Consider the following 19,926-nt stretch of genomic DNA (forward strand, 5'->3'; position numbering starts at 1 on the left):
GCTCTGTGGGTCATTCACCTTGTATGCGTTAGCTTTGGGGAGCTATGTTGTTGGTTTTTTTTTCTTTCTCCCAGGTACATTGGATCTATATTTAAAGACCATTATGAGTATTTATGTTGGATGTTTGAATGTTTACTGCGGAGAGTCCCAAATAGGAGTATGTGTACCCCAGAGGTTACTTTTGCACTTGCTTGTGAAAATATTGATATCAATATTGATAAAAATTGAAATTACGGTTTTATTACATGTTGCAATTAAGAGAGAGTGAATAGTTAAGTGAGCAGAGAAACACTTAGCTAAAAGTAACGGATAAACAATTGATTTGGCACAATATTCTTACTGGCAGACGCAAACAAAGATGAGAAATTATTTGTATCACCTTGTTAAGCTATACAATAACATCTGTCTGGGACAGTCAGGAACAATCAACATCATCAACAACTGTTTTCACAAAGAACACAAAACTTCCTTTCCTCGGAAACTGCCAAAATTACAATCTAACATTATATACCATCAACTGATGAGCTCTCCTCTGGTGTCATCTCAAACTGAGAGGTTGCATTTACTCCACAAAGTGGAAATCCAAAGTAACTTAATGCAAAATCGATTGCCGTGCTGACCGCCCTTGGCAAATCGAATCCAAGACCAACACAGAGGACTTTAATAGTATAAGCAGGCAGCCCGAGGTGGTCTAAAGGCGAATGTTGTCTGTTCTGCTGGCACTACACCTGTGTTTTGAAGGACTAATTCAATAAGCAACCCGACTAAATAGAGATTTGATTTCACTGGAGGGGTGGGGTGGGGGTGGGGGGGCAGCCACGACTGGAGGTGAGCTGTCAAGACAAATCGCCACGTTTCAGTAGCATGACACACACACACACACACACACACACACACACACACACACACACTCTCTCTCTCTCACACACACACACACATTCACACAGACAACACACAGTCTGAGTACATCATAGACAGTTTTCCACAACACAGACACAAAAACTCTGCTCTCACTCACACACCTACACAGTATATGGCTGCCACCTGATAACAACCTAAGTGAAAGAACATAGTATTGTTTAACAGCAGCAGCAGACATCTTGAATCAATAATGTACAAAGAGCAGACAGGCTACTTAGAGGGCACAGATGTTACTCAAGTAGTGACAGATAAAACCAAGGACTTCCAGACCAGAAAAATAATATATGGGACATATCTACGGGTGGTCTGATAGGTGTGCTGTCAGAAAAATAACCTGGAGAAGAATGGTAAAAGCAGAAATAAATCAAATAAAAAAAATAAAAAAGAAATATACTGTTGGATTAAGGAGAGGGGGAACAAAGAAAGGTGGTAAAACTCAAGGCCGACTCAAAGAAAGACCCAACAGAGCGTGTATGTTGATTCTGGGCCCGTGCTGTATTTATGACGGTGTGGGCGTCGTGGTGATGTATATGTACGAATGGAGAGGTGTCATACCTGGTCCCAGGTCTGAGGAAAGAGCAGGTGCTTCCTCTGGTCCAGCCACAGTAAGGATCCCTGGAGGCGATACAGTTCCTGCAGAGACACGCAAAAAAATCACTTAATTGTGAACCTCTTTTTCACTTTACATTTTCATTTAATTAATTTAGTGACTATGTTTTGATTATTCGATTAGTCATTTAGTTTGCACTGAGGTCATACTCAGAACCAAAAGTCAGGATGTCTGAGCCCATCAACTACAAGTCATGAGTTTCAAAAGGACTTTGTTGAGAGGTCTCCTCCTTCAAATTCCTGGAAACCCACATTGTGGAGGATCTCTCTTGGTCTGCCAACACAACAGTCTGGTTAAAAAGGCTTAGCAGAGACTACATTTACTGAACGTGCTGCGGAGGAACCACTATGAGAAGAAGCTTTTGGTGGCCTTCTACCACTCTAGCATTGATAGAACACTGACACACTGTATCTGCTCAGTGGCAGACAGGAAAGCTCTATACAGCACTTCATGGAGGACATCTCCAGCTCTCGGTGTCTCAGCAGGCACATATTTAAAGACCCTTATCACCCTGGACAGAACTTGGTTAACCTTGTACCCTATGCCAGGTGGTACAGGTGCATAAAGAGCCCAGCAAACCTAAAATAAAATCATTTTCATCCCCTTGGAGGGGCCATCAGAACTCCTAATTACTGTAAATAACCAAAGATTACAAAAAAAAATGAAAAATGAAAATGAAAATGAAAAATGATGAAAAATCTTTTAATGTAAAATTCACTTTGCTACTTTATCTTATCACTGGCCCCCTTTCATGTGCAATACCTTTTTATTTATTTACTTGTTATGCCCTGAATGTATATCTTGTTGCTTTTTTATTTTTGCACTTTTTTACTCACTGAATGACTCCATGGACTGACAATAAAGGCTATCTAACTATCTAATATTCAGAAAGCTATTGATTTCCAATTTGTTTTCCAACTTCTTAAGACTTGAAACTTGTTATTCATCACAGTGAATTTGTTGTGATCTACTTCAATATTGGCCATGCTGTATGTAATGTACGTAGTTGATAGCAGAAACTTTTATTTCAAACTTTTTATTAATGCAGATTTTACTTCAAATGCTTTCTTGTTATTTAATTAGAGGTATGACACACAGCTAGGCCTAAGCCTTGGTCATAAAATAGTTTTCAGAATGAAGCGAGAAAATGAATTACTTACAAGAGGATAGGGATGCAGATAGAAGTTTGGTAAAAGCTAATAAGACTCAAGATTGTTTTCCTAAAACTAGGTCTAGGAAATTGAAACATTTGGGGATTTGAGAACTATTTGTCCAACGGCAACCTTTTATATGCAGGAAATCACCAAGTCTTTATCACAATAACGGTTCCATAATTTCCATGTGGCTTGCAGTTTGTCCCCAGGGTTTGATTTTCAGACTACATGGTTCATAAATTATATATATTTCAACTCCATCTCTTAAACATCAGATGTTAGTATGCCCTTGGCTGCAACAACACTGAGAGTTTTTGAAATCAAATGCTCTCTGTTCACAAATACAATGATTATGTCATTCGAAATAAAATAAAAAAACACAAAGCCAGAGAAATTCAACTCTCTGTAAGCACCTTTTTATAACACACCAGTGGTATGAACAGAAATTACTGTACACATAAAAGGGAATCAACATGAAAAGTGGTGGAATAAAAAAAATAATAATAATAATGGATGGTAGGGATGTCAGGTAGCCTAAAAGGGATTATTTGTTGTTGACGGATAATATGCAAAACCTCTGATACGGTCCTTTAACAACGTACTGGGGGCTTGCTGCACAACATGACTTTGCACTCGGGGTTAAATGAGGTTAAAAGGGTCAATCTGCAACTGTATGCATTGGAAAGCAGACAGTAAAACGTTGAATTATTAAAGATTTATTTGAAAAAAAAAAGACAGCCATGTAGAATGAAAGCTGCGTGGAAAGGAAGCACTCACAAACACTCTTTGAAGGTTAAAAAGCAGACCTGCATCTGCCGAAGCGTGACTAAGAAATCTTGAAAATACTCGCAGACACAACATTAACTCTCAGTCTCTACTCTAAACACATAAACGCACACATTAAACCCATCCTCAGAAAGCATGTGAGCGTTTCCTAATGTGCTCTGGATTACACGCTCGTATGACTCACCTGGTTCAGTGAACAAACTGCACTACTGATGTGCTGGTGTGTGCACCGCTTTCTGTTAGTGTGTCAGTGGAGCCTACCGGGCCACAGCCACGGGCATCGAGACTGAGTAAATGTGCTAGCGAGGGAGTCTGTATTGCGGTGCTGGTGTATATTGCAGGTGTGTGTGCAGAGGAAAGGTAATTACTTTAAATTTATGCATTTGTGTGTTCATTAAGTAGGATTAGTGGATTTGCAGTACTGATGCACCTTCAGTTTTAAGCACATTCAAAATGACAAACTGCCAGAACAAACTTCACTGATAATCTTATAACTGCTGAAAAAGTGATGAAATACTCTACAATCTCTCTACATATATTGGCTGCTAAATAACAATAATAATAATAATTCACAAATTCACTTCTGTACTACACTGTAACTGATGATGTACAAATATTATACAACAATTATATGGTTTTGCTATGTGCTTACCATTCTCGTAAGCTTCATTACTGTATATTATTTGTTAATATCATTTGTTTTTAGGATCATGTGTTCGGTCGTGCGTGTGAATGCTCGGTGCGTGCCTGTCTGTTCACAGCTAATCTTGCATACTGTATCTACGCATCAGCTTCGTATTTTTTGTGGATATGTATGGCTGTATTCTTAAGGAGCTCTCGTAGTTGCGGGGATTGACAATTTTTGAAAAATCGTTTTATTGACTGCTCTGTTTCACACTGCCACTGACTGCTGACTCCTCACTCCTCTTAACCGGCCGCAAGGTTTCCAGAAATCAGCTACGCTAAAAACAAGCTTTACCCAGTCTGTTGCAGGCAACATTTTGCCCTTTGTCGGGGCTCAAAACCGACAGTTTGGTTTCATTGCGAACCAGAGATTCTGCAGATTTGTTCTATACTCGTTTGTTTTTCACCATCTTGACTGGAGAACTGCTTTGGCAGTTGGGATGTACAAGCAGGGAGCAAATGAAAAAAAAGAGCTTTTTTTCAGGGGCGGGGAGGCTGTGTTGCAGGGCTGCACATCCTCGAGCATCTGAAATTGGCATTTTACATCGCTGGTGTTCAGATCTGCATGCCCAGGTTATACAATTGTGGTTTGTATTTATTCAATCAAAGAAATTACAGCAGTGGTCGTTTATTATCCATTCAATTATGTCAGCCAGCTGCTGAAATATCTTTTTCGGTTAACTCATCACTTATGGTAATGACACACTGAGCAACTTTGTGGTCAACATGATGGCAATGTGCACACACCTGGCGGAGATCTTCTCTCTACTGACTGCACTTTTCTAGTTCTTCATTAAAGTGATGGTACATCTATGGTAAAGTTAAAATTACAGGCAAAGGTAATAACATGGCATTATATTTTATGGTGAAGTATTACACTAACAGCTTTTATTAGATTTTCTTCCAATTTACTGGCGCATTTATTGCATTTTGCCTGCATTTCAGTATTATGCAGCATTTAACAGATTAGCACTTTGCTCAAGGGTACAGTGATAGTTGTTATTACGTTGTAGTTTGGTTATTATTGCAGGAAAATTCAGGTCAGCTACAGAGCAGCAACCCTGGAGCTGGCAGAGGTTCACAGTGTTAGACTCAAGGACACTTGTGAAAGCCAGATGGTTCTTGAATGGTCACCTCAGTTCTTATTATGCTGCCCACTGGCCTTTTATGTTCCAGCGTTTGGTGCAGACTTACTTCATGCACCGGGAGTAGAGCTGGCATCGTGCCACCGGTACTCTGACCACACAGGAGGGGAAGGCCAGGAGCAGAGTGTGGCTGGCCCGGTCTAGAGTCAGAGACAACAGCTGCCTGGCCTGCAGAGAGTCTTCCGCACACCTGCAACACACACAAAACACAAACATGCATAAGGCATTTTCAATTACACGACCAAGACCACATTAAACCTCTGACCTCACCGAGCATTGCAGCAGGAAAAAAAACATTCCTCATGACTCAGTGTGAAACAGCCAAAAAATAAACTATAAATCTATAAATAAAAGCCATAATAAAAGTGAAAGAGATAATAGAGGTAGCTGTGTAGCCAGATGTTACAGTGTCCATCCAAATATGCACTGTGCTGATTGTATATAGGTTCGAGAGGTCGGCTGGCCAACAAAAAAACAGCAGCCAGGAGCTGAATCGCTTCTAATTGGCACTTAGAGCTACGATAGCTGGCACCGACTTACCTCCGTGCAGCGGATTTATACCTTTTTATGCACATGTGCACTCATGCATCAGTTGTATCTGGATGGTTTATGGTAATAACATTGCAGCGGACCCATAGTCATTAAGAAGAATCTATCATTCTGCTAAGGCCAAGCTGTGAGTCATTCTTCACAGACAATATCACGGAAAGCAGGGAAAAAGAGGGGGAGCAGATGTTGGGGAAAGTGAAAAACTGAATAAACAGCTAACAAATGCAGGAAAATGGCAAAGAAACAACGACAGGAGAATCATGAAAAGAAAATACAAGGGGCAGAGCCAGGATCAGATGGAGGGGAGAAAACAGAAGAAGATACAGGTTCTGTTAGTGTTACATCTCTCTTATTTCCTGGTCCATCATGGCACCCAGTCAATCACAGAGCAGTGATTTATTCCTATGCTGACTTCCTAAAAGATGACTGTGTTAGTGACCCTGCTCCTGTGTACCCTGGGGTTTATTACAGGGCACAAGGTATCTCTATGTCTGTGTATGTAAGGTGAGGTTGGAGTTGGCCTGGACTGGAGCATAAAATGAAGTGATGTGGCTGTGCTCTGTCTCCTGATTAGCAGGGTGCCTGCTGTTACAGCTGTGTGACTGTCACTGACCTACTGGTGGGCTCACCATGCACACCAAATTATCCCTCACACACTGGCTCCAGTCCACAGCAGCTCGTCCATCACACAGTCCTGTCATTTCACTTGCCATCCTATCCCTCATTTTGTCAAGCATGAAGCAGTACTAATAAGCTGAGACACAAATTAGTGCGGATATTTTGGAGGGGTTGGGAAAGAAATAATGTTGATTACTAAATAAGAACAGTACAAGTGGATTGGACTACACTGAAGGAAGAAAGTGTGTTTCCAGCCAGTTGGTTTGAGAAATAATCGTTTGGTTTCCTCTCATTGCAGGAGAAATAGTATATCAGGGAGCACAATTACCACGACAGAAATCTTGTGTTTAGAAACATTTTCTTTCTTTTTAAATGCCTCTAATTAGCCTTGGTGAAAGATAATCGCTAGCTAAATCTGCCTACATCTGTGTGAAAATCTTCTTCCCCCCAGCCTGCAGCCATCCACCAAGTTGAACACTGCATCTCAAGAGGGAACAAAAGCAAAAATGAAGATTGAAAAAGGCATTGTACCCAGTGTTCATTACGTAGTGATGGACAGCCAATGAAACCTCAAAGCTGCCTGCCTCGTACACAATGCTAATTAGAAAGGGACAAGAAGCCCACTCCGATCTTTTGTTAAGATCCAGATATTAAATATGATTTAGCTTAAAAGATAAGAGGTCATTTTTCCTGAAAGTGTGTAATTTTGGTCAAGATTAAGGATAATATGATTTTATCATCATTTCATTACTTTCTTATATTTTCCCCATAATGCCGTTATACAGTATGTCCTCAACCTCATTAGAAGATGTTCAGATTTCCTGATAAGAAATATAAGCCTGTAATCATATTCTTTTCTGTTTTGCCCTATTTGTATTCTCTGCATGGGGGTTGCATCGGCTCAGCTCCTGCACAATTATGTGTATCTCTCGAGGAATAGGTGAGGGTTTCTGCATAATTCAGGACACATTGTGTTTCGAGGACATGTCATGCCTTTTTTTCTACCTTGCAACTCTTTTTCTAGGCATATCACACCAACAGCTCTCCTCGCTGTGTATATATCAACCCCAGATGTCATTCATCCCTTTCCTCCCCTCTACTGCTGTGTATGTCTTGCGCTATTTTACACCAAGCTCTCTAACTGTGCAGGTCTGTGCCGTAAAGGAGTAATTTGGCATTTTGGGAAATACAATACTTTTTTTTTTGTTGAGAGTTAGATGAGAAGATTGACACCAATCAGATTGTACAGTAAATATACTGTCTGTGTGAACGCCAGCAGTCAATTCTTTATGCTTAGCTTAGCATAAAGAATGAAAACGGGTTACAAAATAACGGTAAAATAAAATCAGGTAAAGCTCACTAACCAAGACGTCATTTAACAAACTCACAAATCAATTTCCTTTCTGTAAGCATTGACGTCTTACTTATCAGGGTTGAATCCCTCCAGTTCCTCCAGGAAGATGTTGCTGTTGGTGACGGTGTTGTCCTGGTTGGGCATGATCAGGAACTTGAGGATGGTCCCTCTGCTTGACCCGAGAAACAGAACGGTTCGGTTTCTATAAGGCCCAGCTTCTGTGTCCACCACCATCTTATTCAGCTGGTACCTGGAGAGACAAAGCACTGCATTAATGCCACAGAGCTGTGTGACTTATTTGGGACTTTTCCTCCATAAAAGATAAAAGCATGATCAAGTAGCTCAGAGAGGCAAAAATAATGATTTGAGTGCATTGCAACTGATTGGTTTAGGTGTAAAAGACAGACTCTTGTGAATTTAAATGATAATATGCCATATTCTCTTGAGTCACTGCAAAATGAAATGAATTCCACAGAGAAGAAACTGCTCATCAAATTTGCATAATAAACTAATTATGGCAGACGTTCAGTCATTAATAATATCAGTCAAGTAAATGGGCTTGTCTTGGAACAATAGCAGAGTGATGCTGAACTACACACAGTCCTGTGTGTATGAGCCAGTATACGAGAATAGACTGAAGCCATGTTGTGCTGTTTAACAAGCTGCTTGCCTGCTACCACGGGCTTCAACACCCAGCCAGTTTAACTCCAACAGAAGGAATCCACAGACAGACAGAGCATGTGTGCGTTTGCTTACATATATCTGTGTATGTCTGCAACCCTGTCTGCTACACTGTAAAACATCAAACAGGGGTTTAGTGGGATCAACTCACATTTGATCTTGAGTATACGTTTGGTTAATTTCAAGTCGACTTATTTATTATTTTCAGATAATTACATAACCAGTACAGTGACTTGAAATGATGAGTTGATAAACTCAGTACTGCTCAGTGTTCACTGAACTTATCCAATTAAGTTTGTAAAATATAATTAGCAGATTTTACAGCATGCGTTGTTTGGCAGTTAGAACTCAGCTTCTTTTTTGTACAGAAAGTTTGGTTATATACCACTAATTTGTTTTTCCAAATGTACTGTATGTCTTGATAGTAATTTAATTGCTGCTTGGATTATGTTCAACGGTAAAAAAAAATTACAAGTGCAGGAAATGTAAAGTTGTAAAAGTGAATAAAAGTCATATGGTGGTGGTCTGGGTGGAGGGTTTGCAAAAAAACAAAGCATCACAGTTAGGATAGGAGTATGGTTTCTGTTAAAAGTTAATAATGTAAATACACCCTGTCTCACTCTTCAAGTCAATTTTGACTTTTCCGATAATTACTCAAGACTGCATTCTTTCCTGAACATTAAGCAATCAAAAAATAACCATGAAACAATTATTATACTTCAGTTGAATATTGTATTGTATTACAAAAAATACAAATTCCAATCAAATACATTTCCTATCAACATTTTGCAACTTGCAAGATATGTTAATTAAAAATGTCTCCTAACATAATCAGCCAGGGTTTGGTGTCTAACTACTTATCTGAGCTCAGTCTCACCTGACCATGGTTCTGACTATCCAGGGTCTTTGTCCGAGTGACGGGACGGCTTCATCCATCAGAGGATGGGTTTTGACAAAGTTGAGCATCTCATCAGGGAACACATTCGAGGAGTTAAACTTGGAACCTTGAATGGCACAGCCACCGGGTCTGGGGACAAAGTTCCAGCACATGTTTAACAGACAGTACTTAGGCTCTTTTATGACTATTTTAGGCCTCAGCATAGATATAGTTATATAATGAAGCAGTCTAGACTGTCTTATTGTCTCACATGCAGACATATAGCACTTTTTCAAAAGATGACTTTTTTTATATAGTCAAAAGAATCTGTTATTTGAAACATTTTGTCAAGCGATGGGATAGTTGCCTTTACTTTGGCAAAGAACAATGTGTGTCCTCGTGAAGAATGAATTTCTTACATCCCTGTGACTTTAATTTCACTGAACTTTATATAGGCCGTAATATCATGTACAGCATCTTCCTGCATTCTCCATTACATGTGTGTAAAATCAACTTGTTTCACCTTGTAACTGGAATCAAACCTGCAACCCGCAAAACACACCTTTATAGAACAGTATTATGACGGAATTGAATACAGGTGGTTCATAATACAGTTTTCTTCCTGATAACCCCATGAACACAGGTGCATTAATTGATTACAGCCATCTGCACCTTGGCTTCGGGATGACTTCATCTGGAACAGGCGTCCAAATAGACTCAGGTGATTTCTGCTCCTTGAACCTCCCTTCAAACACCCCAGCCAGCTGCTCCATGTCGAAGGCACACACCGCCGAACCCGGAATACTATGGAGACAGAGGGAGATTGAGACAGAGACAGTCAATTGATGAAATACTTTGAACTGACATAAAATGACTGTCAGTCTTGCTTCAAGTGGGCTTTACTTTTTTACAGGGGTGCAGAAAGAATAAATGTTGGAATAAAAAAGACAAGGTAGATAATACTGAAAAATAGAAAAGAAGAAAGGAAAGAATTTCAAATGTAGAAAGTCAATTGTTGGTGTGAGAAAGGAACAGGCTTCCAGAGAAGATTACAAATTGGATTTGGGCTGTTCATATTTTGACATTCAAAAACTTGAACACAACGGAAATTGTCACTGAGACGGAAAGAAAGACTGGATAAGACAGAAGATGTGAACTCCGTGGGCGAAGAATAGATAGGCACCGGATCCAATGACTAGATTAGACACCTGAAAAGGTCTTGGCTGGAATTTGTGGAATATAAAACTAAATAGGATATGAGTCACTGAATACTTTGCCTTTTCTAAAGGGGGTGGGGGTCTGCTTTACTACTTACCCTGCAACAGGGAACAGAACATCTGCTTAAAATGTGTCCGTAGCCCACACACATACACACAAACAACAAAATGATTCACAAAGTTACACTCTTCACTATCTCTTTTTGTGTTTTTGGCTAGGGGAAGCACTACTGAGACAGAGAAATAAAGAAGTGTCAGGATGAGATAAGGAATGAGTTTTAAAAACACATCCCATGCTTTATGCTCTGAGACTTAACTCTCTGCTCTGACTGTGTCCTCGTCAATGACTAATGGTGTGCGTGGTGTGAGAGCTAGTGACTAAATGCTAATAGCTTAGCGATACCCATGCATTGAAAAAACCTGAGAGACTGAGTCACCTGCAACCTGCTGCTATAACAGTACCACACATACCCCATCTGTTTCCAGCCTTCTTTCTCTCTTTTATTTCTTAAAACATAAACGTCCAACTGGTGATTTGAGGGCCTGCCCTGGTAATTCTGAGCGGCGTTTCTGTTGAGTGCCCCTTTGAAAGCCATAGAAGGGTTTGTTTGGAAAGGCAGCACCCGAAGGCTGGATTTCTGTTGCAGCAGGGAGCTGTGCTCTCCTGATGTGCCATTTGATCAGGTCATGCCGTCTCCCTCAGTGCTTATCATTCATAGGCAGGGATGTGACTCAACCCCGGCCAGCGTGGGGGAGCTGCAGGCATGTGGACGATACGGTGTGTCTCTTAGCACCGGCGGCACCAGATGTTATGTGTGACATGTTGGCCAGCTCTGCTCTGGTGCCAGCTTGGCTTCCTTTCTTTGCTTTATGCCACCACTCCTTGCTTTCACCCCATGAGTCCATGTGTGTTGTGTTCTTGTGCACAAATACTTTTAAATTATTCTCACAGTGGCCTTGCACACTTTACTTTGTTTACTTTCATATTTTGCCTGTCCCTCTCTCTATCCCTCTCAGTCCACCAGCATTTGTCCGTCCTTCACTCTTTCCTTGGCTTGGGTTGAGTGACAGGCTGTCCAGACAAGATGCATAGGGTGTCCGTTTGGGAGGACTGCTGCGGAGACTACTTCCTCACTGTTTAACAAGATCTCTGACAGCTTGGAATAACACGGTCCTCCCAGACACATGAAGCCTTGTATGGGAAGACAAGAAGAGGAGAAGGTAGGAGCCAGGGGACGTTTCAATGTCAATCCTTTAATTAGGTGTTTAACTCTGATGAATTGTAGATAATGTAAATGTTGTACACTCATACAAAAAACATACAAAAATAAAGACCTTGTGAAATATGATATCACTTAACCCCTTGGGCGCTGTATCATTTTTGTTCAATGTTTTTCAAAAAATCCAAGGTTAAGAAATCCGAAATCTCTGAAAGTACAAATTTATTTTACAGCGAGTATATGTTTTTCAATCATTTTTGAGTTTGTTAACTTCACTGACTGACTTGACTTGATTTCCAGCTCACCTAGTATGAATCCAGAGGGGTTTCAGATAAACTATGTTACTTTTTTTCCCCGGCCAAATCAGATTTGGGTGCCATGATGGAATAAACGTAGCGCACTAAACTGTTTGTTCAGTAGAACAAGGCTCCGCCGGGATTTTAAAGGAATCGTTTGACATTTTGGAAAGTAGGCTCATTTGTTATCTTTTCAAGTGTTGAAAGATTGTTAACAGGTATTTCTGACCAATCATATGGTAGTCATTTAGAACAGACCAATGTACAGTTTTGTACACAATACAGTACCGATCTAAACTATGATCAAAATCATGAAAGGTTTCATATTAAACCCTTTCAACTTAGGCCTTAATGATGAGACTCTTTTCTCTGCACCTCCTGAACTTCTACCCTTTATCTTAATCTCTAATATTATTCAGTCATCCGTTTTCTTTCATTTATTCTACCACAAACCTCCCAACTGTTCTCATTTTTCATTTCATTTTCTTGACCTTTCCACATCAGGTCCCAGCAGATATTCTTTCTCTCCCTATCGTGACTATTCAGGCTCATGTGCACTATAGTGAACACCACTGTAACAACTCTGTATTTTCCTTGTGACATGGCTCTGCTGTCAACTACACATGGTGTTCCTTTCCCCTACCCATTTCTCAACCCTGAGCAAGATCCCTCACCATGCATCCCCTGCCTTCTCTACCTGTGCAGGCCTGGGGGGACTAGCTTGCACATCTGTGCCTTCTCCCTTGTGTCACACTTTTTTTGGCACAGTAAACCTGTTTTCCTCCTGCTCCTAGTCCTCCTCATATCCCCTCTGCTGTCGTGTTTTCCCAGAGGGACATCCTGCTGTCTGACCCCTTCACATGGGATTCTTTACAACCAAAACCAAACATGGCCTCCCACTCTCAGGATGCACTAGATTTACTTTACTTTGCATGGGATGTTTTCCTTGCATTCCTGCGTGGCTCCATTAAGCCTAATGAGCCCACGCCAGTCTGCTCCAGCAGCAATAGACATTTTCAGCTGCCAAAACAATAAGCTTAGAAATAATGAGAATTGTTTGTTTTTCACTACCAGTCCAGTGCAGCATGATGACAGCAAGCATTCCATTTGACATCTTGCTGCTGTTCTGTTGACATATACACACTTATTCGAGCTGCTAAATAAAGCAAAATATACTTTCTTTCCTATTCTTCTCCCCAACGGTTTCATATTTTCATTCTCCTTTTTTTGAGTTTGCTGTTGCTCCCTACACCTCCTTGACCTCTTGAGCTTTAGGAGTTTGAGTGCAGGAGATGCTCAGTAGGAAATCCGAGCTCTTCTTTCATCCCTCTTCGAGAGGAAGGGCCTGGGGCTTCAGAAGTGGATGCACAAAAGAATCGACAACTGGAGGCGATTTTATACTCTGAAAGTAGAGACTGAAGGATCTCACAAAAATGCAACTTCATAACATTTGAGAAGCTTATTTGTGGCTGAAAAATTATCTTTGGAGTATGCGGGCTGAGGAGAACATGACTATGACTTCAGAGAGACTCCGGGAGGGCCCAGTTAAACCTTGACTCCATGCAGTTATTCCCAAACTACAGTCCCATATATGCTGCCCAGGGCCAAATGGCAGGAAAGAATAGCTATGTCCTTACTCTTGCTTCATGCTGTTTTCACTACACGCTGCCAGTGAAAGCAATTTGTCTGGCGAGCACTTAGCTAGTCCGACGCAGTGGGCCACACGGGGCCATTGGGAGTTTTGCAGCTCAGCTAACACATTCTCTCATTCTCTTTGTGTTCATTTTTCTCCATCAAGTGTCTGCCTCTCTCTTTCTCTTTCTCTTTCTCTTTTTCTCTCTCTCTCTCTCTCTCTCTCTCTCTCTCTCTCTCCTCTCTCTGCTGGCAGTTATTTAAAATAGGAATCAGTAGCCGTTTACCCAAGCAGGGGTGTGTGTGTTCAGCTGGTTCTCCTTGGTAGTATGCTGCAACTGCTGTTATCTGGGAACCATTGTAAGGATGTTTCTGCATGTGTGTGTTTGTGTGTGTGCATGTGAGTGTTTGTGTATGAGTGTGTGTGCATGTGTGTTTGTGTGTGTGTGTGTGTGTGTGTGTGGGTGTGTACATCCATCTGTCTCTGCAGGCAGTGGCCCCTTCTCGCAGCGTACGCCTTCCAAACACGCAGATAAGATGCAGCTGATGAAACAGTTTTAGATCTCAGAGAGAGAGAGAGAGAGGAGAGAGAGAGAGAGAGAGAGAGAGAGAGAGAGAGAGAGAGGGAGGGAGGGATGCATGTGTTGTCCATTATTGACTTCCTTGTCCTTGAGATTTTTTATCCATCTCTTTATTCTTCTCTCTGTCTTCTCTCCTATCGCATTTACTCTCTGATTGTCTCTCTTCCCCTGTTTCTGTCCTGTCTGTTACTGGTAGCCCAGTGCTTTAAGACACATCTTGTCTTACATCCTAAAAAACTGAGCTATTGCCCTGGGACCACTGACAGGTGATAGCTAAGATGCTGGCTGCATTTAAGTGAGGCACTGTATTGATTTCAGACCAGAGTCAAAATCAAAGTTTAAATATGTTTGCTTCAATGCCTTGCACTACCCAACACAGTAAGTGGTGTCAGGACCAATTAGATAATGTAAAGTGAGTGGCCATTACAGAAAAAGTATACAGACTTTTTTTTTTTAAAGGATTTTAGTCACTCAGACCGCAAAATGCAGATGCAATACCTTATTTGAAAGAGTATGTACATCCTTGTGAAACTTGGAGGATGCATAAAGGATGTTCCCACAAACGTGCACACTACAGTTTGTCTATTAACAAGTAAATGAATCTCCCTCATTGAGTATTAGGATCATGTTTTCTTGCTAATGTTGAAAAATAGCTAAAAATGCAGCATTTCAACAAAGCACAATTAGTAGATTACTCTAATTCTTCTTGCACTTGCCGCAGGGGGAATTGAGTGGGATGAGATCCACTGTGGCAGTGTTCTTAGTTGTTTCAGGAAAATGTAATACTAGATCACTTCAGAACAATAGTGACTCTTTAATATACATACAAATATATATTTAAAGCATTTAGGATCCCAAGTATTTAGTATGTGCAGCTCACATAAATATTTTTGGCCCACTTTCTTGTTTGTTCTTTCTGGTTTGCTTTTTGTGTTGTGTCTGACTGCAAATACCAACAGGCATTTGACAGGCAGCACTGTCCTCTCACCTTTTTCAATTTAATCTTGTCTTTCAACAAATCATCCTTTTGTCCTCAGTGAAAGCATGCCATGTGCCTTAAATTACTGTGTTCCCCACAATCTTGACCTTTGTACCTCCACACAGCCGCTTTCATTTCTCTGGAGCTTTGATTGGCCTGTAGGAAGCCTTGCTCTTTCCAACTTCATAGGTGAAGGAACAACTCTGGTGGTCCTATATTTTTCAAGGTGAGCAGTGTTAGTGCTGCTTCACACTGGGTGTCTATCACGGGAAGTATTCTTCAAGGGAAGTATGTCAAGATGTGTTTCTATGTCTGAGTATTTCTTATAAAACACTCTGATTGAATGCCTCTTTCTCTTTCCAGAGAAGACTTGGATTTGAATCCCTCCACTTAAGCCACTTCTGTTACTCCGAATCTACACAGGGCGTCTAGAAATTGCGTGTCAGACTCGCAGATTTTTATTGTCTCTACAAATACTCTACAGAACAATCCCGTGTTTATTAAAGGTCCCATGACATGGTGCTCTTTGGATGCTTTTATATATATATATATATCTGAAGTGTCTTTCCCAAAATTCAACCTCAATGAGCTTTCCTTAGTATGTGCCATTTCTGAGTCTGAAGCTTTTGAGGAGGAGGGGGGGCACTTTGCTCATTTGAAAACCATGATGTCTCTCTCTCATGGGCGGGCCAAATTCTCTGGGCGGTGTTGGAGCTAAATCCTGCTCCATTCTCAGGGTTCATTCAATTAGTAGTCAAAATCTCAGATGTTGATGTGTGAATCCATTTATTACATAGGATATATCCTGAGACAAATACAGAGTGAACCTAACACGGCTCTCCCCCAAATTTGTCTGCCTCTCTGGATCTTGGACCCCCAGTCTTATTCACAACGGTGGGGTCTCTTGATCAAAGTGATGTGTCTGTGTGCTTATTTGTTATCTTTCAGATGGAATGTGACTGAAGGTTTATGACTCTCAGTTCAGGACTTGCAAAGCAAAAGATAAGTGAGCTGTAAAAGAGGGACTGAAACCAGACTCAGGAAGCATCCCTAACAATCAAGCACATATAAATTTTAAATTCCAACAGCGGGCAAAGCAGAGAAAGGGGAGGTAACCTTGCCCCTTATGACCTCATAAGGAGCAAGATTCCAGATCAGCCCATCTGAGCTTTCATTTTCTTAAAGGCAGAGCAGGATACCCAGGGCTCGGTTTACTATCTCCATTTCTAGCCACTGGGAGACCATAGGCAGGCTGGGGGAACGCATAGTAATGTTAAAAAACCTCAAAAAGTGACATTTTCATGCCATGGGACCTTTAAGCAAGTATCTACCTACCACTGAAAAGCACTCCAGTTAAACCCCATGTCTTCTATTTTCTGGTGTTGTCCTCAAAAAAAAGATCTGTGATGTCTATTGTGTTTTTCAACCCCCAAGATAAATCTATTGTTGTCCGTGGTGTCGTAAAGGAGACATAAAAGATATTGGGGGGTGTCTTTTGGTAAATTGACCAAAATCTAAATTTATATTTTTAGCGGAGCTGAGAGCTGCCTAACGCACGCTCTGTGGCGTAGCTGGTAGAATATCAAGCATTGACTGGAAACGTGCTTGGTGAAAAATAGGGGCGACACACACACACAAATTAAGCTTACGTATTTGTAGGCAGACAGGTTGATTATCGATCTGGAGGAGAGATTACCAACCAGGGTTTGCACTTGCTTTGGAGTACGACATAGAAAGATTGCGGAGCAGTAATAAATAGAAGTGCTATTCATTTTAAGGAATAACAAATTGAGAAAAAAAAAATGGATTGGTTAAATATGTGATTCTGATTGGTCCATCACAGCCTTCTGTCAGTCTGCTATTTCTGTATAACAGACCGTTGCTAAGTGTAACAGAGAAAATACATATTTGTGTTCCTTGGCGCTTGTTTAAAGGTATGTGTTAATACGTTGTGTATGTTGTACCTGTTTGCTGGTGTAGAAAACACCCCCAGATTATGTCCCTGCCGTGCATCCTGATGATGGGGCTGGTGGAGTGGAGCAGGTTAAAGTAGAAGTGAGAATCCCCGGGGACGGAGCAGTTCAGACGGGCCTTCAGGAACGATGTCCACTGCTTCTCCAGGACGCGCTGAGACCCACCCAGGTCGCGTTTGCACACCCGCGCCACACGTGACACCACCACCTGTACGTAGAGAAGCAGATGTGGGCAGATGTAGACATTGGAAAATGACTGTGCAAAATACACTTGCAACATACTGACAGATGTATCCATATAAGTACAGCTGACATATCACTCCAATGATTAGCTGGGGAGCAAGCTTTGGGTTTCATCTTCAAAACGGCATATTTAGTTCAAATTCAGGGTGAGCTGTAAAGAGTCACTTACATGCTATTTGTAGTGTGGAAACCCGGTTTTGACAGATCATTGTTTTAAAATGGAAAATCTAATATCAATTATTAATAAAAATGTCAGTGCATCTCCAAATTGCTTCTTTGAACACCCATATGCACACAACGGTGATGCTGTTTAAGTCTTTATTTACTCTACTCTCCATAAACATGTCAAAGCCAGAGACCTTGTGCAAACACTTCCCAAATGTGAATTACTAATTTATTAGCAGCTCTGGTAAGGACAGAGAATATATAAAGTTATAAAAAAAGGATTTTCTCAGGTAAATACAGACATGAGTTGTTTACTCAGACCTTGATTTGTTGAATTAGATATGCAGACATGCAATAATGAGGAGGACTGATCAGTGTAGCTGTTGGAAAAAAGTTGATATTGACATTCAAATAATAGCAGCAGGGATGTATTCGAGCGGCATCTGCTTTCATGATGTTGCATTTTAACCACACATTCATATCCACAGTCCTTTCAAAATATGCTTTGAATGGACCAGCAGCTCCTCAGTGTGAATACCGGGAGTTCAGAGGGATATGTTTTCATCAGAATGACTTCTATACCTTCTCCAGGTAATTGAACTCCATGGCTATCTCCCTGAAGAAGAAGTAGATGTGAGGTCCCCACTCCACAGCACTGACAAAATAGGGCTCTATATTGCGAGAGAGAGAAAAGGTGAGAGAAAGACAGTGAGGAAAAAAGGTGTTATGTAATGTAGATGGACCAAGAGAAGGCAAACAGTAAACAGTGTCTCCATTTGCAAATGCATCATTCGCTCCCATGACACAGAGGTAACATGAGGTCAGTGAGAAAGAGGCACAGGCCATGCTTAATTTCATTACATGGTGAAAGGGGATTTCACACCAAACAATAAGCGCATTATGACTCCCTGATGTTTCAGAGAACTCGGTTTCACGCTATGCATTTTGGCTCTATTACACCCGGGACCGGCAACAACCTGGGTGTCTGATATTGTGTAGTTTTTTTTTTTTGTTTGTCCTGTTGTCATCATTTGGTTTGACCGTGATGCGGATTTTCTGTCAGGGAGCAGTACGTTTGACAGCTTGGCGTCCAGTGACCTGAACATGGAGTTGTCAGGCTGCTGACTCAGCCCTCTGCTACCACTGACACATGTATCGATCCTGCATCCTCTAAGTGATGCTGACACACACTCAAAACACCAGACTCTGATGCACACATGTCTGTAGGTACCTCTAAACCACTTGGAGTCGTGCTTGACAGTGCGCAGAGCGAGGCTGTCCCCAAGGCTACGATAGATCACCGCATCGATGGCCAAGAAGTCTGTCACTGTGGCTGTAAACAGATTCCCCTCTGACAGACACACACACACACACACACAAACACACACAATTTAGTGAATTGGACAGACTGCCAAAGCATAACCACAAACTTTACAGCTGGAGTGAATAACAGCATTTTATGAAAGTCCTGCATCATAAACACAACATTACTGACCGGATAACAATATAAATGCAACTTTGCAGCACTCCCACACACAAAAAACACCAACAGTTTTACTTCTGGCTCATATGAGTAAATGGGATGATGACAGTAATGGCTCCCTACAGTTTCAGCCACAGAACACTGTTGATTATATTATAGTGTTTTAGAGTGTCTAAATCAGAGGAAGTATACAAAGCAGATGAATTCAACCGAAAAATTCCAATTGCTCCGTTTTGTTGAGCTTGCAGTTTGTACTGGTGGGCTTTCAATAATATTCATCAGTGCCGATTTACCTGCAGGTGAGGAATAAAAACTAAAACTAAAGCAGTGTCTTACCTGCAAACAGAGCTACATTGGCGTGTTTGGGGTCATAGGGGCATCTCGCCATACCACTGACCGTGTCTCCTACCATCTCAAGAGTGTCTCCCTGGAACGCACACACACACACACACACACACACACACACACACACACACACACACACACACACACACACACACACACACACACACACACACACACACACATCACTCAATATGAATGTGTCTGCAGAAGCATCATGAAAACAAGCCACAAAGGGAATGACAATCAGGGAGTGTTACCTTAAGTGCAAACTAATGATTCACTATTGCCAATTAGGCACAGCAGCAACAACAAGAGTCACCCTCTCATGCATAAATAAAACACACACATACAGACACACAGGGTGCCATACACCCTCATAAAATCCTACAAGCATACACAGTGAAATTTATCTT

General features: G+C 41.2%; 1 protein-coding gene across 1 annotated transcript in view; it reads right to left on the reverse strand.

Annotated features, from left to right (window-relative positions):
* The window catches only part of sema6bb (sema domain, transmembrane domain (TM), and cytoplasmic domain, (semaphorin) 6Bb), a 131,311-nt gene that overhangs the window by 28,750 nt on the left and 82,635 nt on the right, over positions 1-19,926 (reverse strand). The window contains 10 exon segments of the mRNA XM_032524803.1: positions 1,477-1,554; positions 5,350-5,490; positions 7,892-8,071; positions 9,380-9,529; positions 10,052-10,183; positions 17,269-17,299; positions 17,302-17,485; positions 18,268-18,356; positions 18,917-19,036; positions 19,505-19,595. Of these exon segments, the coding sequence (XP_032380694.1) occupies positions 1,477-1,554; positions 5,350-5,490; positions 7,892-8,071; positions 9,380-9,529; positions 10,052-10,183; positions 17,269-17,299; positions 17,302-17,485; positions 18,268-18,356; positions 18,917-19,036; positions 19,505-19,595 (1,196 nt within the window).

Source organism: Etheostoma spectabile, chromosome 9, assembly GCF_008692095.1.
Source record: "Etheostoma spectabile isolate EspeVRDwgs_2016 chromosome 9, UIUC_Espe_1.0, whole genome shotgun sequence".
NCBI lineage: Eukaryota > Metazoa > Chordata > Actinopteri > Perciformes > Percidae > Etheostoma > Etheostoma spectabile.